Consider the following 21197-nt stretch of genomic DNA (forward strand, 5'->3'; position numbering starts at 1 on the left):
AGTATTTCCAATCTACATCATCATAATGCCAATGGTATGCACTTGCTCAGGATTTAGTTTCTCAGACCAAATAAACTAGTTTATATTCCAGTGGTGTGCAGAGGTTGCAGAAAGAAATGTTTGTAAATTGTCAGCACAGACTTAATGGAACAAATAGCCTCCTATTTTCATATTTTTATAAATAGTTCAAGTTAAGTCTCTATCAAATTTGTTTTGCTAACTCTGGTCTTTGGGCATACTCCTACTCGTTGACAATCATTTGCAACCAAATCCTCAGCCTCTGTAGAATTCCCTCCCTTGATTCATCGCTCAAACTCCCTTTAAGATCCTCCTTCAAAACCGTACTCTCTAGTTCATTTCTCCTAATATATTCTTTGGACATGTACCAATTTTCCTCATGTCTCTGAAATGTCTTTTTATGGCAATGATATTTAAAATATGCAAAGTAGAAGTGTAGACCAAAAATAATTAAATATTTTCAGAATTTTATTTGTATAGCTGGACATGAAACTGTAACTGTTTGCCATCATTAATTATGCAAATGCAATTAAATTCCAAAAATATATTAGGCATTTACCTTAAATTTATACATTTCAGTAACAATATGCCATTTACACAAGAGCTGTTATAACGTCTTTGTGAAAGCTTGCAATCAGTTATCAGAGTTTACAATCAGTAAGTGAACTGAAATACAAATAGTTACAATATATTGATAATCTACAAACTTTCCCAGAAAGTACAAAAGACAAATGTATTTCAAGTTATTTTTGACTGACATCAGTGAAAACAAATTTCATAACATATGTGAAATAAAAAGTAATCACTAGCATCCACAATCACATTAATTGCTGCCTCTTGACCAAATTTCTCTCAATGTCAGCAAGCACCTGAACAGCTGCAACTGGAATTCTGGTACCTGGGCCAAAGATGCTGCAAACGCCTGCCTTGTACAAGATGTTATAATCCTAGAGGAGTTAGAAAAAAATGTTAGCACTATCTTGCTTCTGTTTCAGACATATCAATCGGACGTACCCGAATTCGTACATTTTCTTAGTAGAAGCTTTTTCCTTTTTGGGTATGCCACGTTGAGGTATATACATATGTGTAGAAATAGAGAGAGAGATGGAGCGAGAGAGGGGGGTGGGGTGGGAGTAAGACCGAGAGAGCATCACTACAACTTAATTATATACAAATTGGAAAAAACTAGAATTTTGAGTTTTAAAATACTTAATTTATGAGCATTTGGAAAGACTGGATAATCACAAGGTCAACTCTTTAAGTTTTGCTATGCTTCCAGTTTTAAGTATCAAACAATTCAGAAAAGCTGTTCCATTTTCCTTCGTGGATCAAGACTGTACCAAATACTGAAAAAGCATATGCCCTGATCCTTTAGTTGATTAAATTTGTTTCTCCAAGTTAGTTAAACTTGCTAAGTTTCTATCCCAGTGGTTTCCAAATATTAGTATGTCCCGCAAAAGTAGGAACCATCAGATATACTTTCGTTTTGTAATTTCTCACCTGTCTTTCTTCTACCATCATCGTATTCACCTTGTGCATTTTTCCTCGATCCCAATCTCACTTAATTCCTGAGGATATATAACTGCTCTTCCTAATCCTACCTCCTTGCCCAGCCATGTGATTGCTACCACAATCAAGGTTCAGTTTCCTCAGGCATCGTTGCTCTCCTCTTCAAAACCTCAGTCATGACCCCCATTTTAAAAATATCCATTGGTTCACTCTAACACCATCCCATCTCTAATCTTTGCTTTCTCTCTAAAGTCCTCCAACAGGTTTACATCTGGAAACTGGTCAAATACCTCCAGTTCAGACTTTGTCTTTCTTAGTACTGAAACATGAGTAACAAATGAAACCCCGTGACATTACCATGGTGCATGCCTTCTCTCAAGCTTTCAGTACAATCCACCATTTCATTATTCGTCAATGCTTCTCTAACATCAAGTTCTATGGGACTGCCTGTGCATTGTTCTACTCTCAACCATCTGACCTCAACTGGTGCTTCTTCATGATGTGGAGATGCCGACATTGGACTGGGGTGAGCACAGTAAGAAGTCTTATAACACCAGGTTAAAGTCCAACAGGTTTGTGTCGAATCACTAGCTTTCGGAGCTAGTTGAGCTGCAAAACTAGAAGTTGATGCACATTTATTGCTCTTTCCCGACTGATACAAAACCCCTTTCCCCAGTTACAAAACCCCTCTGTGTTAGAGTATTTCAACTCAAAACATTGGTTTTGCATGGTGTATGAGATATTAGTGAGAAACGTCTGCAGAAACAGTGAGAACTCAAACCTCTCTTTCATTAAACAGCAATTAAAGAGTTTATTAAAATTGAAGAAAGATAACAAAACACTACAAAGAGCAATCTTATACTTCAGCACATTAACAGTAAGCACATTGTTCCTCAAAGACTGGAAATGCAAAAGCAGCAGTTTACCCCCGCAAACTAACCTCTACCGGACCCTCAGTTTCCCAAACAACCACCATAAATCTATTGGTTAAAACTAGCCAATGACCATCACATCGTACAGCCTAAATGATCACAAATGGGGAACAATCTTTGGTTTCACGAAGAAAACTATATTTTACATAAACTGGCTTTTGCCTTCAGCACTTCATCTCTAGCTGAGCGGTTTCCTGAGGTTTCTCTTGCTGTTGCTCCTTTTACATCTCATCTGAACCTAGCCCGCTTCCTGGCTCACACTCTGACTACTAATTGTATCAATAGCAAAGAACACACTTTGCTGCTTCTTCCATTGTCTTAGTTGCTGGCCAGACATGGTCTACATGGCAGTTTTATTTTAAACTTTGTGAAAAAAAAACATTAATTTTATAACATCCTCCTATTTTGTGACCCCTAATGTGTCAAACTAACATTTTGTGACACCTATCCTCTAGTTAAAATATCTCAAAGCACCATCAAAATTGGCCCAAATCCTCAAAGGATTGCGAATGTTAGAGGAAGAAAACTGAATCAGAAAAATCTTGGTCTTTTATGTAGTTAAAATATTAAAGAGGAAATCCAAATGAGAACCAATAAAATTTCTTCCTGTTACAGAATATAATAATTCTGATGATCATCACTACATTTTTCAGGCAGAGATATATTGTAGGCTGTTTTCACAAGCGTTTTCCCCATTTCCTTATGTCTAAATGATTAATATTACAATTACAAACAAAAAAGGTTAGCATAGCCATACATTTTTTTTTCCAATTGCCACCATTAAATGCAATCCGGACAAAAGAAATGTGATTATACTACCCACTTAATATCAGAGCATGCATCATTATTCACAGTACAAGAGTGACCCTAAAATTACATTTTAAATATAGTACCTGAGGAGGAATCACACCACCACAGATGACCAAAATGTCAGGGCGCCGAAGATCATAGAGCTCTTTAATGAGTGCTGGCACAAGGGTTTTGTGCCCAGCAGCCAATGAACTGACACCTACACAGTGTACATCTGCATCTACTGCTTGCTGAGCCACCTCTTGCGGAGTCTGGAAGTAAAATAGTGTTTTGTAGAGGTCTGATGACATTCTAATAATCTTCTAATCAGCATTAAATATGAGTGTATTTCAATGATAATATTTCCGTTATCTATTTTAAAACTGAAGCAGAATTTTAGACATCATTATCAACTAATAGCGCTCTGGCTATTTTCTGATCTATAACATCATAATACTTGTGGCAGAGTCTTAGATGCTTGGCCACACGGCATCTGATCTCTGAACTCCTTTTAACTTTCTTACTGAGTGGTTAAAATAAACATGCACATGCACACGAGACAATTGGTGGCAGGGTGCAAAGGGAATATGGAACAAAATGTAATATCTCCAAATTTGCAGATGACACCAAGTTGGGTGGGAGGGTGGGTTGTGAACAGGATGCACAGATCCTTCAGTGTGATTTGGACAAGTTGAATGAGTGAGCAGATGCAGTATAATTTGGAGAAATGCGATGTTATCCACTATGGTAGCAAAAGCGAGAAGGCAGATTATTATCTGAATGGCCATTTATTAGGAGAGGGGAATGTGCAATGAGACTTGGATGTCCTCGTACACAAGTCACTGAAGGTAAGCATGCAGGCGGTAAAGAAGGCAAATGGTATGTTGGCCTCATAGCGAGAGGATTCCAGTCAAGGAGCAGGGATGTCTTGCTGCAATTATACAGGGCCTTGGTGAGACCACACCTGGAATATTGTGTGCAGTTCTGGTCTCCTTATCTGAGGAAGGATAATAATAAATAATAATAATAATCGCTTATTGTCACAAGTAGGCTTCAATGTAGTTACTGTGAAAAGCCCCTAGTCGCCACATTTTGGCGCCTGTTCAGGGAGGCTGGTACGGGAATTGAACCTGCGCTGATGGCTTTGTTCTGCTTTACAAGCCAGCTGTTTAGCCACTGTGCTAAACCAGAGCCTGCATTATTCTTGCTCTAGAGGGAGTGCAGCGAAGGTTTAACAGATTCCTGGGATAGCTGGACTGATGTATGGGGAAAGATTGAATAGGTTGGGATTGTATTCGCTGGAGTTCAAAAGAATAAAGGGCGAATAGCGGAGAAACCTACAAAATTTTAACAGGACAAACAAGGTAGATGCAGGACGGATGTTCCCGACAATGGGTGTGTCCAGAACCAGGGATCACAGTCTGAGGATACGGGGTAGACCATTTAGGACAGAGATGAGGAGAAATGTCTTCACTCAAGAGTGGTCAGCCTATGGAATTTGTTACCACAGGAAGTAGTTGAGGCCAAAATATTGTATGTTTTCAAGAAGCAGTTTGACATAGCATTGAGGACAAAGGGGATCAAAGGTTATGACGGAAAGCAGGATTAGGTTATGGAATTGGGTGATCAGCCATGATCATAATGAATGGCGGAGCAGGCTCGTAGGGCCTCCTATTTCTATGTTTCTGTGTTTCTATACATGGATAATTTGTGTTTAATGGCTTTTATCAGCAACCATGTAGTCTTGATTAATACTGATCTTTAAAAATAAATAGTAGAATGCAAATTGTGCAAGAGTATTTTAAGACAAAGATATCTCCTATCTGCATATATTTTGAAAATAATAATTGCTGACAATTTTTAGTTGATTGTGCTCTCAGGGAAGGCTGCAGTTTTGAACTTCGTACTCAGTTTTGTTCTAATAAAATGGTTGCTTATCCCACAGTTAACCCATGGAAAATGAAAGTGCCAGTCGAACTTGTTTTCCTATACATCGTCAAACAAATCGTCAGAAATGAAACAAGCTACAGTCAAGGGATGTCATATCCTCAACAGCAAATGTAGGAAGTGGAATTGGAAACTTGTCAAATGCAAAGCTTTGCGTTCATTCAGTTTTGGTAATTAATTTCTCTAAACAATCATGTAGATTGTGGCCTCAGCCTTCATCGACATCTGGCAGTACGTAGTAAGTGCTGAGTAAGAAAGAATTAGTAATGAGATTGCAACTTTCATAGAGGGATGTAATTTAGAACATCAATTTTCTTGTTTAAAATGTAGGTGGTCATTGTGGAAAGGAGAGACAGCTTGTGGAAAATTATAACAGAACTAAACTTAACCTTTTGGGTTTTAAGGAAAACAAACGAACAGCATAGTGGGTGCCCATCATTTATAATTAAGAAGGAAACCACAGCTTCAGCCAACTGGAACCATGAGTCATTTTATTTTGCATCATCTTAAGGTGACCTTTTTTAAAAATATGAAGCATTTTACTAGCTTATCTAGCTTGAAATGACATACATGATGCATACCTGGTTGGCAATATGCAATTGTCAAATCATGTTCTCTGCCCTTACAGGAAACTAAATGGTAATATTTTTCTTTATAACTAAATTGGAAATCAAAGAAGTTTCTACCTCAAATTAGAATATCCGTCAAACTACCTGAAACAGTGGTCCTATATCCACATCAAAGCCAAGATCAGCAAATCCTGTTGCAATAACTTTTGCTCCTCTGTCGTGCCCATCTTGACCCATTTTTGCAACAAGCATTCGAGGTCGACGGCCTTCATTCTCTGCAAATTTTTCAATCCTATACATAACAGGACCAAAGCCAGACTTACTTATCAGCAAACAACGAACAAATTTCAGTTGACACGTCAAACAAACTTAAGAATTAGGAGCAGGAGTAGGCCACTTGGTCCCTCGAGCCTGGTCAGCTATTCAATAAGATAGTGGCTGATCTGAATGTAACCTCAACCCCACACCTACTAAACCTTGAATGAATATCTTTAAAACATTTGAAGAATATATATAACTTTGTACATTTATGTTGATTGAATAGACTTGGAGACAGTGCAGTGCTGCAGTGCAAATTTAGCAGAATATTAGGACTCCATAGGTTAGATGATGGAGAGTGATGAGAGTCAAGATGATAAACCAATCTTGAAAACATATAGGTTTAGGGGCAATTTATTTGAGCATTTTCAAAGTAATTGACTTAGGGCACAATCTAACCAAAATAAAACGGAGTCTGTTCTGGGTGGGATTAGCGGGGTAATTACCGGCGCTTGTAGCCACCCCACAGCACAAGGCCACAAGTAGCGCCATTTCAGGACGAATTCCAAAACCCCCGATGCAACCTCCAGACCAACCCTTCCCCAATGCCTTAATTCGCCTGTTGGGTGGTCCTCGCCCCCACCACCCTGCTCCCGCACCATCTCATGCGGACAGGGCACCCCTGGACGCAATCCCCAGTGCGGGCACATTATCAGCTTGCCATCTGGCACTTCAAACCTGTCACCCTGGCAGCATCACTGGGGTGCCAAGGTGGCACTGGTGCCAGGGTGCTCCCTTGCCAGGGGCCTGTGATCGCCTGGGAGACCTCCCAGGTACCATTCGGTGTGGGGACCAGTACTGATTGGTGCCTTGCAGGGGTCTCTGCGGTGAGGCTGGGAAGACGATCTATCCGGCATCAGCATGGCTAAGTCGGTTCTTAAACTTACTTAGCCGTACAAGACTGGGTCCTGCCCATTGTGGCCACATCCCGCCCCAATTCTGCTAGTGGGGAAGTATAGGAAAAGGGCATATAATGTTTGTGCAAACTGAATCTCCCTCCCGGCAAAGTTGTTATGATACCCTGGGCTAGTGCGCGGTCAACCCCACCCCAATTGTCCCAGAGTCACAACACAAGTGAATTAACCAATAGTTCTTAGAAAAATACCCAAAGTCTTTGGCCCTTGGCAGCCCAACAATTACAGTCATCAGGCGTATAAATGTAAACACAATTACTGTTTATTTACAACAAGGACTATAATGAAACATGCAGCAAATAGAACTGGTTAACTATTATCGGATTCCTAATCCCCGCCTTAACTTGCCCCCACCCTCAATATGGCAGACACACTCGGAGGGGAAGAAAGGGATAAAAAAAATCATAAAGGGAAAAAAGAAGAGTCCAATCACGACCTATTACCGGGCAGAGTAAAGCCTTTTGGGCAATCAAACTGACTCCCACCCCATTTCTCTCTCTGGTGCCAACAAGTCTAAAGCGCTTGTTTAAACCAGCAGAGACTAGCAGAGTGTTCTCTCCTGTAACTTCTGAATTCTGCTGCTTGACTTAAAGATAAATGTCCATTATGCATCCATGAATCAAAAATAGTATAACTGCAAAATAAAAGGGGAAATAAAGGAATAAACAGGAAGAAAGCTTACAAAATGAAAAATAATATTTCTAATAAACTTACTGGCAGCTGGAAAAATTAACTCAAAATAATTGGCGCCCATCTTAATTATACATTTGCTGAGGAATAACTGACTATTAAAATACTGAGTTTTAGGGTTTTAAATGAAATCATTCCTTTTTATATGTTTTAATAAGTCCCCCAAAAAACTATAAATATTATTAACTTAATTTTTAACTCACCGGTTTATTGCCATAGACATTTCTTCACTCTCACCAAATTCTTGTCGATACGCACCACTCACCATGCGATTATGAGGTTGATGTTCACCAAACACTTTTTTCATTGCATCTGTAATTTCTCCAACTGTACATCTAAATAAATGAGTTAATATAATTAGTCAGTTTGCCAATGATTGTTGTTAAATTAAATAAGACACAGTAAAGTGGGATTGGGCAAAAATATATATGTAAGAAAAGTTGGTGTCTTGACCACCAAATCCTCGATATTACTTCCCAAAATAAACTATGATGATTGATTTTATATTGTCAATCCTTTCCTCTATTGATGTATGAAAGTACTCTTTTGATACAATATAATTCTAAAGTGCATCAGTTGATTGATCCAATTTACAACCACGTCTACCACTGATGAACAGTGGCAACCATGTGTACCATGTATAAGATACACTGGAGGAACTCACCGCATTTCCATACACGTAGAGCAGCACGGTAGCACAGTGGTTAGCACGATGGCTTCACAGCACCAGGGTCCCAGGTTTGATTCCCACTTGGGTCGCTGTCTGTGTGGAGTCTGCACGTTCTCCCAGTGTCTGCATGGGTTCCCTCCGGGTTCTCCGGTTTCCTCCCACAGTCCAAAGATGTGTAGGTTAGGTGGATTGGCCATGCTAAATTGCCCTTGGGTTAGATGGGGTTGTTAGGTTAAGGGGATAGGGTGGAGGTGTGGGCTTAAGTAGGGTGCTCTTTCCAAGAGCCGGTGCAGACTTGATGGGCCGAATTGCCTCCTTCTGCACTGTAAATTCTATGATTCCCCAAAGGACAGGCAGCAATTTTGATTTTATTTTCATGGGATATGAACGATGCTGGCAAGGCCAGAGTTTCTTGCCAATGCCCAATTGCCTTCAGGAAGATGTTGTGTTGCTTTTTTAAAACTGCAGCAGTAGAAATTGTTCTTGTAAGCAGTCTCGAACATCCCCCTTAGGTGAATCAGGTGTGCATTTTCCTCTTTGTGCACACAACTCAGAATCCCAATATCTCGTTCCAAGGTATCATATTGGACTCAGAACATTAAAAAAATTAATTTATGGGACTAGGTGAACATTGCTGGCTAGACCAAAATTTGCTGCCCATCCCTAATTGCTCTCAAAAAGTGATGGTGAGCTGCCTTTTTGAACTGCTGCAAACGCTGAGATGTAGGTACACAAGAGTGGTGTTAGGGAAGGAATTCCAGGATTGTGACCTAGCGACAGTAAAAGGAGTGGTTGTGGGGTTGGAAGGTGCTGCCTAAGGAAATGCGGTGAGTTCCTGCAGTGCATCTTACATGGTACACATGGTTGCCACTGTTAGTCAGTGGTAGACGGATTGAATAGCTTCTGGAAGGGGTAGCAATCAAGTGGGCTGCTTTGTCCTGGATGACATCAAGCTGGAGTGTTGTTGGAGCTGCACTCATCCAGGCAAGTAGTAAGTATTCCATCACACTCATGATTTATGTCCTATGAATGGTGGACAGGCTTTGGAGAGTCAGGGGTGAGTTACTCGCCACAGGATTCCTAGCCTTTGACCTGTTCTGGTAGCCACAGCATTTATATGGCTAGTCCAGTTCAGTTTCTCGTCACCGGTACATCCAAGGATGTTGACAGTGGGGGCTTGAGAGATGTTAATGCCATTGAATGTCATGGGGCAGTGGTTGGACCCTCCCTTGTTGGAGATAATGATTGCCTGGCACTTGTGTGGCATGAATGCAATTTGTCACTATCAGCCCAAGCCTGGACATTGTCCAGGTCTTGCTGCATTTGAACATGAACTGATTCAGTATCTGAGGAGTTGTGAATGATGTTGAACATTGTGCAGTCATCCTCAAACATCCCCACTTCTGACCTTATGATGGAAGGAAGGTCATTGATAAAGCAGTTGAAGATGGCTGGGCCTAGGACACTACCCTGAGGAACACCTGCAGTGATGTCCTGGGGCTGAGATGACTGACCTCCAGCCACCACAACCATCTTCAGTGGAGAGTTTTCCTCCCGACTCCCATTGTCTAGAGTTTTTCTCGGGCTCCTTGATGCCACACTTGGGTCAAATGCTACCTTGATGTCAAGAGCAGTCATTCCCACCTCACCTCTGAGTGAGGCAGCCAGAGTGGGTATGAAACTTGGTAATTTGGAGCAGTGAGGTATTAAAGAGGTAAATGGGAAATCTAATTTTCCTGTTTTTTTTCCAGTTATAAGGAGCTGCCCCAACCCAAATAGCCGAGTGACAGTTAACTGTCAATCACCTGAAGCCTGATTGGAGGCAATTGCATTCTTCTGTTTGAAGCCTAACTGGTGTGCAAGTCATCTCAACCCAGCTGAGCTCCATGTAAGAGAGACATAAGTGCACTTTCAGTAAGCTTTGCGCACATGATGGGAGACAGCCTGAGAGAGGCAGCCACAATGGGATTGAAACCTGGTAATTTGGAGCAGTGTGGTAATTCGGTGCAGAGTGGGAGGAGGTGCTTTTTCCATTTTGTTTTGTTTTCTTTCTTCTTGCTTTATAACTGTTAATCTGCAGGGAGAGATTCAGAGAGCATCCCGGGAAGGTTAAGTGATATAAAGACCCACTTTGTGTATCTGCTGAGGTAAGTGAAGGGAAGAGATCAATAAATTTTCTTAAATAATTTAATTGGTGATAGAAACGTCAGTCATTTCTATCACCCGCATCTCACAAGTGCTGCACTTCTGAGATGGGGGAGATCCGTGACTCTTCCAGCATCTCCGCCGACCACATCTGCAGGAAGTGTACCCAATTGCAGATCCTCATAGACCTCATGGATAGGTTGGAGCAGTAGTTGGATGCACTTAGGAGCATGAAGGTGGCGGGAAGCATCAAAGACAGGAGTTTTAGTGATATGGTGACACCCAAGGTGCAGGCAGATGGATGAGTGACCGCTAGAAGGGGCAGGCAGTCGGTGCAGGAGTCCCCTGTGGTCGTCCCCTTCTCTAACAAGTAACCCGTTTTGGATACTGTTGGGGGGGGGGGGGGGGGGGGGGGGGGGGGGGGGGGGGGGGGGGGAGTGATGGCACATCAGGGAATAACCGTAGCAGCGGCCAGAGCAGGTCATCATGGTGGCTCTGTTGATAATCAGGGAGGGACAAAAAGCACCAGAGCAATAGTTATAGTGGATTCGATAGTTAGGGGTACTGATAAGCACTTCTGTGGATGTGAAAGAGACTCCAGGATGGTATGTTTCTTCCCTGGTGCCAGGGTCCAGGATGTCTCTGAATGGGCAGAATGCATTCTGAAGGGAGAGACTGAACATTCAGAAGTCATGATACATATTGGTACTAACGACATAGGCAGGAAGAGCAGCAGCAGTTTAGGGAGTTAGGTAGAAAGTTAAAAAGCAGGACCTCTAGGGTTGTAATTTTAGGATTACTCCCTGTGCCACTTGCCAGTGAGGCTAGAAATAGGAACATAGTACAGCTCAACACGTGGCTAAACAGCTGATGTAGGAGGGAGGGTTTCAGATACCTGGACCATTGGGATTTCTTCCGGGGCAGATGGGACCTGTACAAGAAGGACGATTGCATCTAAACTGGAGGGGCATAAATATTCTGGCCGGGATGTTTGCTAGTGTCACATGGGAGGATTTGAACTAGTTTGGTAGGGGGGTGGGAACTAAAACAAAGGTGAATTATCTGAAGGGGAACTAAAGATTAGGGCCAGTAAGACTCAGAGGAAGAGCAGGCAGGGTGTAGTTGCTGATCAAAGAGGGTCTGGTGGACTGTAGTGCATTTGCTTCAATGCAAGAAGTGTAACAGGCAAGGCAGATGAACTCAAGAGCTTGGAGTAGTCCTTGGAACTATGATGTTGTTGCCATTACAGAGACTTGGTTAAGGGAAGGACAGGATTGGCAGCTTAATGTTCCAGGATGTTTCAGGTGGGATGGAGGGGGATGTAAAAGGGGTGGAGGAGTTTCACTACTGGTTAAGGAGAATATCACAGCTATACTTCGGGAGAACACCTCGAAGGGCTCATGCAGCGAGGCAATATGGGTAGAGCTCAGGAATAGGAAGGGTGTAGTCACAATGTTGAGGGTTTACTACAGGCCTTCCAACAGCCAGTGGGAGATAGAGGAACAGATATATAGGCAAATTTTCAAAAGGTGTAAAAGTAACAGGGTTGTTGGGGTGGGTGATTTTAAACTTCCCCTATATTGACTGGGACTCACTTAGTGCTAGGGGCATGGATGGGGCAGAGTTTGTGAGGAACATCCAGGAGGGCTTCTTGAAACAGTATGTCGGTAGTCCAACTCGGGAAGGGGCCGTACTGGACCTGATATTGGGGAATGAGCCCTGCCAGGTGGTCGACGTTTCAATAGGGGAGGAGTTCGGGAACAGTGACCACAGCTCAGTAAGCTTTAAGATACTGATGGATAAAGATAAGTGTAGTCCTCAGGTGAAGGTGCTAAATTGGGGGAAGGCTAAGTAGAACAATAGTAGGCAGGAACTGAAGAATATAGATTGGGGGGGCAAATGTTTGAGGGCAAATCAACATCTGGCACATGGGAGGCTTTCAAGTGTAAGTTGATAGGAATCCAGGACCGGCACATTCTTGTAAGGATGAAGAATGAGTATGGCAAGTTTTGGGAACCTTGGATAGGGCAGCACGGTAGCATTGTGGATAGCACAATTGCTTCATAGCTCCAGGGTCCCAGGTTCGATTCCGGCTTGGGTCACTGTCTGTGTGGAGTCTGCACATCCTCCCCGTGTGTGCGTGGGTTTCCTCCGGGTGCTCCGGTTTCCTCTCACAGTCCAAAGATGTGCAGGTTTGGTGGATTGGCCATAATAAATTGCCCTTAGTGTCCAAAATTGCCCTTAGTGTTGGGTGGGGTTACTGGGTTATGGGGATAGGGTGGAGGTGTTGGCCTTGGGTAGGGTGCTCTTTCAAAGAGTCGGTGCAGACTCGATGGGCCGAATGGCCTCCTTCTGCACTGTAAATTCTATGATCTATAACGAGAGATATTGTAAACCTAGTCAAAAAGAAAAAGGATATAGCAGGACTGCAGAGCTTAATCTGATTTGTTGGTTGTGGGATCACTCCGCTCTATCTATTACTTCTTAATCGTACTGTTTGGCACACAATTAGTCCTGTGTTGTAGCTTCACCAGTTTGACACCTTATTTTTTAGGAATATCTGGTGCTGCTCCTGGCATGCCCTCCTTCATTAAACCAGCGTTGATCCACTGGCTTCATAGAATTTACAGTGCAGAAGGTGGCCATTCGGCCCATCGAGTCTGCACCGGCTCTTGGAAAGAGCACCCTACCCAAGCCCACACCTCCACCCTATCCCCATAACCCAGTAGACCCACTCAACACTGACAATTTTGGGCACTATGGGCAATTTTGGACACTGAGAGCAATTTATCATGACTAATCCACCTAACCTGCACATCTTTGGACTGTGGGAGGAAACCGGAGCACCCGGAGGAAACCCACGCACACACAGGGAGAATGTGCAGACTCCACACAGACAGTGATCCAAGCCGGGAATCGAATTTGGGACCCTGGAGCTGTGAAGCAATTGTGCTAACCACTATGCTACCTTGCTGCTTGGTTGTAACGGTAGAATGTGAGATATGTCGGTCCATGAGGTTAGATTGTGGTCGAATACAATTCTACTCCTGCTGATGGCCCACAGTCTTCAATTGCTAGATCTGGTCAAAGTCTATCCCATAAAGTGCAATGACAGTGCCACAGAACACAATGGAGGGTATGCTCCATGTGAAGACGGGTCGACGTCTCTACAAGATCACTTCTACCAATGCATATGTGGTAGGCAGGGTGGTGAGTATGAGGTCAAGTATGTTTTTCTCTCTTGTTGGTTCCCTCACCACCGACTGTAGTCTAAGTCTAGCAGCTATGTCCTTTAACTCTGTTTCTCCCTCCACAGATGCTGCCAGAGCTGCTGAGTTTTACCATCACTTTTGTTTTTACCCCAATATCTAGATCACCGTTTATCTTAATGAGCCTGGTCCAAATTGTTGATTTTATCTTTGAAAGATTTATTAGAAAGTCCATGATTCTCATTTTTTCCTGGTGGCATATCAGTGATTTAGCACTGTCCTGGAGAAAAATTAGTGACCCATTACGATGTTCAGAAAACCCAGGTTACAAAAGTAGAATTTGTTAACCCCAGGATCACACCTTGGAACACCAAAGATTCAACCTCTATTATTCAGTCAACAACTCTGTAAATAAGGGAAGACATAACTGATCCACTGACATAAAATCGTTATGCTGCAAATGCAGAAAACAGAGCAACTGGAGAAAAGAAATCTTCCTTAGTCAGAAGCTAAAAAGGCAAGCATACGAGATGAAATACAATGCTGCTGCATTACAGTCTTCAAATATCCATCAGTCCAAAATTCTTGCAATTATGGGGAAGATCTTCTTGAAGGAGAGCAGCCCCTCATATACTGAAATATTGCACCTAGAATTACGTACTGATTCCCCAGATCATCTTGTCTGGAAATTCCATAGCAATGATATCCCTTGATCTCCAACTAATATTCATCTCTAAGCAAAGGGAAAGTGAATCTGTCATAATGCAATCTTAGGAGGCATGGTGTTACAGTGGTTATCACTGCTGCCTCACAGTGCCAGGGACCCGAGTTCGATTTGAACCTTGGGTAACAGACTGTGGAGTTTGTACATTCTCCCCGTGTCTGCGTGGGTTTCCTCCAGATGCTCCGGTTTCCTCCCACAGTCCATAGGTCTGCAGGTTAGGTGGATTGGCCATTCTAAATTGCCCCTTAGGATGGAGTTCCTGGGGGAATGGGCAGAATAGAATGGTCTTTCGAAGGGTCCGTGCAGACTCGGTGAGCCGAATGGCCGCCTTCTGTACTGTTGGAATTCTATGAGAGGATGATGTAACCTTCTGGGCAGAGGAAGTTAAAAAAAAACTCAGCTTATTCATTGAGTCAATAAACTGGAATGATTCAGTCTATGTTAACTGACTTCGAAAAAGATTGAGTTTTCAACTGTAATAAATATATTAATACCAAAGTAGAAAAATAGTAATACCAAGGTGAAGAGAATAGGGAATGATATTCCTTCCTACTTTGAAAGACGCAGGTTGATTGTAGCCAATCTTGGTGCAAAAGAATGACAACAAATTAAAAGAACATGTATCAACATTCTTCTCCAAGAATGAGCAACCAAAGAGAATTAAGTGCATTGCAATTACATGCTTGAGTGATTGGAATGCACTTACTTCTCTTTGAAGTGGTTGATGTTTGTAAACATGGGTTTCAGCATTTAAGAGTCACTCACGCACGAAGGGAGATGAATGAAGCAAGGCTGCAGCTATTTTGTGGAAGATGTCACTCACAGCCCACTACCAGAAATGAATGAATGTTTGCAGCTACTGGATCCAAACTGTTCTCTTTCCAGGAATGGACACTTGGGGCGCGATTCTCCGGACTCACGACGGGTTGGAGAATAGCGGGCGTCGGAAATTTTTACGGCGACGCTGTTCCGACGCCCTCCCGCTATTCTCCGAACCCCGCAAATTGTCGGAGTCGCGTTTCCCGACAAACGCCTCCTTCCCGCCCCTGACACGACCAGAATCGCCACTGAGAGCCCCCCCCGCTATTCACCGGCCCGGATGGGCCGAAGTCCCGACGTTATGGCGCCCTGTTTGGACGTCGTGAAACACACCTGCTTTTTAAATTCGTCAACCAGTCGGCCTGGCTGACGACTGCTTGGAGGAGGTCAGGGCACCACTCTACGCACCGCTCAGCGCACCGTTCAGCGCACCGCTCGAGTCTGGCCACAACGGGGAAGGCATCCCTGGGAACGGGAGGGGGTCCAGAACGGGGGCAGTGGGGGGGAGACGGGGGAGGCAGTGGGGGAGACGGGGGAGGCAGTGGGGGAGACGGGGGAGGCAGTGGGGGAGACGGGGGAGGCAGTGGGGGAGACGGAGGGGGCAGTGGGGGAGACGGAGGGGGCAGTGGGGGAGACGGGGGAGGCAGTGGGGGAGACGGGGGGGGCAGTGGGGGAGACGGAGGGGCAGTGGGGGAGACGGAGGGGGCAGTGGGGGAGACGGAGGGGGCAGTGGGGGAGATGGGGGAGGCAGTGGGGGAGACGGAGGGGGCAGTGGGGGAGACGGAGGGGGCAGTGGGGGAGACGGAGGGGGCAGTGGGGGAGACGGGGGAGGCAGTGGGGGAGACGGAGGGGGCAGTGGGGGAGACGGAGGGGGCAGTGGGGGAGACGGAGGGGGCAGTGGGGGAGACGGGGGAGCAGTGGGGAGACGGGGGAGGCAGTGGGGAGACGGAGGGAGGCAGTGGGGGAGAGACGGGGAGGCAGTGGGGGAGACGGAGGGGGCAGTGGGGGAGACGGGGGAGGCAGTGGGGGAGACGGGGGAGGCAGTGGGGGAGACGGAGGGGCAGTGGGGGAGACGGAGGGGGCAGTGGGGGAGACGGAGGGGGCAGTGGGGGAGACGGAGGGGGCAGTGGGGGAGACGGAGGGGGGCAGTGGGGGAGACGGAGGGGGCTATGGGGAGACGGGAGGCAGTGGGGGAGACGGAGGGGCAGTGGGGGAGACGGAGGGGGCAGTGGGGGAGGAGGGGGGGGGCAGTGGGGGAGACGGAGGGGGCAGTGGGGGAGACGGAGGGGCAGTGGGGGAGACGGAGGGGGGCAGTGGGGGAGACGGAGGGGGCAGTGGGGGAGACGGAGGGGGCAGTGGGGGAGACGGCGGGGGCAGTGGGGGAGACGGAGGGGCAGTGGGGGAGACGGAGGGGGCAGTGGGGGAGACGGGGAGGCAGTGGGGGAGACGGGGGAGGCAAGTGGGGAGACGGGGGAGGCAGTGGGGGGAGACGGGGGAGGCAGTGGGGGAGACGGGGGGAGGCAGTGGGGGAGACGGGGGAGGCAGTGGGGGAGACGGGGGAGGCAGTGGGGGAGACGGGGGAGGCAGTGGGGGAGACGGGGGAGGCAGTGGGGGAGACGGAGGGGGCAGTGGGGGGCGACGGAGGGGGGGGGGGTTAGGTAGAGAGTGAGCCGTCCAACCCCGTAACAAATGTCTGCCACCATGCCATGGTGTGCAGGTGACGAGGACACGGGCCGCTGGTTCCCCTGTGGCTTCCGGCCACAGGCCACTGACGCACCCGTGAGGAGGCCATAGTTTACTGGCCGTTGGATGCAGAAAGTGACCAGGGGTTAGGCTGACCGCGTGTCAGCAGCGCGACCAGGCCACCGGGACACACTGGTATCCCATGGCTGGCGGCTGCCGAGGTGTCGACTAACATGTCCCGTTTCTCTGCCTCCTACCACCCTTCTGTAGGTTAGCACGATGCATGGGAACAGAACGGCTATGTTCTGCGCAGTGGTTGGGGCCGCTCTACTGGATTTGGAGATGCAGCAGCATCCACACCCACAACCCGCAGTGGCTGCAGGGCCAGCTGCAGCAGCGGAGGGAAGGGCCGAGGAGTTGCCAGTCGTCGAGCAGCATGGGGGGGGGGGGGGAGGGGGGGGGGAGGGGGGGGGGGGGAGGAGGAGGAGGAGGAGGAAGAGGAAGAGGAGAGAGTGAGGGTGCAGCCACGGCGTCAGAGGCGACGACCAAAGCCGAGGGTTGTACCGTGTCCGGGTCTCTTTCCTAACAATGCCGGACATCACCTGCAGGAGAAGACTCCGGCTGAGTAGGCAGACGGTGATACATATCTGCGAACTCCTGTCGCACCTCGCCCCACGTGGAACGGGGGGAGGACACGCGATCCCGGTAGCCATCAAGGTGACGGTCGCTCTGAACTTCTATACTACCGGCTCCTTCCAGTCTCCGAGCGGGGACGTCTCTGGGATCTCCCAGTCATCGGTGCACAGGTGCATCCGGGATGTGACCGACGCCCTCTATGCCATCGCCGATCGCTACATCACCTTTCCCGAGGACCGAGCAAGTCAAGACTCACGAGTCCGTGGATTTGCCAGTGTGGCCGGGATACCGAGGGTTCAGGGGTCAATCGACTGTGTTCACGTCCCCATGCGCCCGCCTGCTGTGGACAGGGACGTGTTCACAAACAGGAGGGGGACATACTCCATTAATGTCCAGGTGGTATGCGACCCCCACATGAGGTTCATGAACGTCTGTGCAAGGTTCCCAGGGAGTGTGCATGACTCCTACATACTAGCGCAGTCGTTCATCCCTGCGATGTTTGAGGGACGTCCCCCCCGGCTGAGGGGCTGGTTGCTAGGTGACAGGGGTTATCCGCTGAGGTCTTGGCTGATGACGCCTATACGGAGGCCTCAGACCAATGCGGAAACACGATACAACGAGGCCCATGCAGCAACCAGGGGTGTGGTGGAGCGCTGCCTTGGCCTCCTGAAGATGAGATTCAGGTGCCTGGACCGCTCCGGAGGGGCCCTGCAGTACCAGGCCGACAGGGTCGCTCGCATTGTAGTGGTCTGCTGTGCGCTGCACAACATCGCGATGCAGAGGGGAGATGACCTGTTGCAGGAGGCGGAGGGAGAAGCTAGTGGCAGTGGTGCCAGCACAGAGGAGGAGGAGGAGGAGGAGGAGGAGGAGGAGGACGCTGGCGGAGTGGCGGGCGCAGCACGCAGACACGACCCAGGTGCTGGTGATGTCCAGGAGGCGGCACGACGGACCCGGCAAGGACGGCGGGCACGCGACGCCATGGTGGCAGCACGGTTCACGCATCGCATGTGACGTCCCCGATGAACACCAAACCACCACCTGCATCGCTAGTCATGCAGAGGGTCACCACACAACTGCCACCACCACAACCCCCCCCCCCCCCCCCCCCCCCCCCCCCCCTCAGTGTACACTGCTCCACTTCGACATGACGCTTATCACTGGGTACAGACCGAATGGCACAACATCGATGGCTGTGTCAGCGGGTGTGATCAGTGCCATGTGGAATGATGACAGCCCGCTCTGCGAAGAGCTGTGAGCTCAGAATCGTTAGAGAGAGTCTGACCCATGGCAATAGCTGAACCATCCACCTTGGTGGCCGCTGAGTTCGTCACTGACACTCCATCACGTGCCCGCGTGGGCTAGCTGTGGGAGGGGGGTAGGGGCAGGGACTGCACACCCGGCACCGAGGTTTCACCACCCGTCACCCCCAGCGACACTCGGTCACCATCACGATTCCTGTGGAACAATCACACGGTATTACAAGTAAGGTGGAACAGTGCGTTTAATATTAACAATTATTTACAGGTGCCCTAGCCCCTACAACTAAACTGTGCCCTTCACCCGTGCCAACTTACTCAGTGTCTATCTTAGTTGCCTTACGGGCCCTACCACTACGTCTAAGTGAATCCCCAGATGATACAGCAGGAGTGGAGGAGGATTGCTGCGAATCGCCCCCCTCGACTCGTTTCTCCTTGGCTATGCGTTTCCTGGGGCGACCCGGCCTTGATGGGCCAGGCTGCTCTGCGGGCGTCTTGGGTGACATTGTGCCACCCTGCTCTGACTGCTGCCCACCCGATGCACCAGGGATGGGACGGGGGGAGGCCGAGAATTCCGGGACGTCCCGTGATGGAGTTAATGGGACGGGCCCCGAAACCTCCTCCTCCCTCGGGGAGCCCGGTGGCCCCCGGGCCTCACTTTGGGACAGAGGTGCGAGCGGGGAGGTTCCCCGTCGCACCACCGACACCTGGCGCTGCCAGTCCTGGAGGCCTGCAACGGTATCCACCAGGATCCGAAGGTTTGCAGAGACGGAGTCCAGGGAGTTAGACATTCCCGCCAGGGACTGTGCGATCTCAACCTGTGTGTGCACGACGCCATCCAGCACATGTGTCAGGCGGTTGATGGTCTCCGCGACTGACAGCTGGGACTGTGCTATCGACTGCTGGGACTGTGCCATGGCGTGCTGCGACTGGCCAATGACCTGCTGAGACTCGGCCATGGCCCGCAGGGCGCCGGCAATGTCGGTTTGGCTCTGGCACATTGCTGCCTGTGAGAGGGCAACCCTGTCCAGGGCCGAGGATGACGCGTGCACATTAACCCCAACGTCTTGCATAACCTGACCCATTGCCTCCACCGCGGATGCCACCCGTGCGGTGTCGGACTGGGTCTCTGCCATGAGCGGCACCACTCCCTGCTCTTGGACGCGGTTCGACTCCTCTAACAGCGTCTGCAGAGTCTGGAAGGAAGCCCTCATCCCGTCATTGTTTCCCTGGGTTTCCTGAGGCATCGGCTGTGCGGGTGGGTTGATAAACTCCAGGAACTCAGAAAACGTCTGGGAGCCAGCTGCATCCTGGGCCTGGTCTGGCCTCCGCGAGTCCGGGCCCTCTGTTGCTCCGACCTCCACCTGCTGTACCTGCTCATCTGTGATGTGCCAACCAGACTGTGCCCCAGGAGACTCATCACTAAATAGGCCCGCCGGGGTGTGTATCTCTGGGATGATGGATGTGGTGGGAGAAAGCAGTGCCGCAAGTCCGACGCTCTCAATGGTTAGGTCCTCGTCCATGGTGTGGGGCTGCTCAGCGACAGGAGGGTTGTCCCTGGCCATTTCTGGTGGTGGTGGTGGACTTCGAACCCTCTGTGCGTCCTGGTCCGCAGATTGGGTTGGGGCGGATAGGGCTGCCCGCTGATCGGGCACCCTCTGTTGTGAGGCCCCGGGTGAGGTGGCGGCAGATTCCTGTCTCCGTCTGCAGCCAGACGGCCCTGGTCGTTCGGCATCACGTCCTAGGGAAGAGAATGAGACGGGTTATTTCGATTTGCTCGGCAGGCCGCTGGACGGTCCCAGTGGGCAGGGTGTGTGAAGGGACAGAGGATGGGGAGGTGTCCCAGTGGGCAGGGTGTGTAAAGGGACAGAGGATGGGGAGGTGTCCCAGTGGGCAGGGTGTGTGAAGGGACAGAGGATGGGGAGGTGTCCCAGTGGGCAGGGTGTGTGAAGGGACAGAGGATGGGGGGGGGGGGGGGGGGGTGTGTTTGTCTGGGAGGGTTGTCTCACTTGCTGCAGTTCCGCCAACCTCGCATTGCGCGATATCGCGGGTGGCAGACCCCCCAACAAGGTCCAGTGCCCTCTGTTCAAAGGTGCTGAGGGGGTGCATGTTGGGCGAACCCCCTCCAGTCTTGTGCCGCTCACGGTGGTTATGACCGGCCTTGGCCTGTTGGGGGAGGGAACATAGGTAGATCATTACAAAACGGTAGGTATCAGCAGTCCGTTCTGATACTGACACAGTTTGGGGGGGGGCAAGTTGTCATCAGATGATTGCATCTCTCCTCGGGGCCAGAGCGCTGGGTCTGTGACAACTTTGTGAACCACCCTCAAATAACTCTGCCCCAATCCCAATCCCTCTCCCCCCCCCCC

At 48.5% G+C, this 21197-nt stretch overlaps 1 protein-coding gene across 2 annotated transcripts in view; it reads right to left on the reverse strand.

Moving 5' to 3' along the window:
- Nucleotides 1-465: 465 nt before the first annotated feature.
- mut (methylmalonyl CoA mutase) overlaps nt 466-21197 on the reverse strand; it is a 63768-nt gene continuing 43036 nt past the window's right edge. For both annotated transcript variants that reach the window (XM_038799941.1, XM_038799942.1), the window contains 4 exons: nt 7890-8021; nt 5909-6056; nt 3353-3520; nt 466-965 (listed from right to left, as the gene is read on the reverse strand). In XM_038799941.1, the coding sequence (XP_038655869.1) occupies nt 837-965; nt 3353-3520; nt 5909-6056; nt 7890-8021 (577 nt within the window). In that variant the 3' untranslated portion in view covers nt 466-836. The remainder of the gene's footprint in view (nt 966-3352; nt 3521-5908; nt 6057-7889; nt 8022-21197) is intronic.

The sequence above is a fragment of the Scyliorhinus canicula genome, chromosome 6, assembly GCF_902713615.1.
Source record: "Scyliorhinus canicula chromosome 6, sScyCan1.1, whole genome shotgun sequence".
Classification (NCBI taxonomy): domain Eukaryota; kingdom Metazoa; phylum Chordata; class Chondrichthyes; order Carcharhiniformes; family Scyliorhinidae; genus Scyliorhinus; species Scyliorhinus canicula.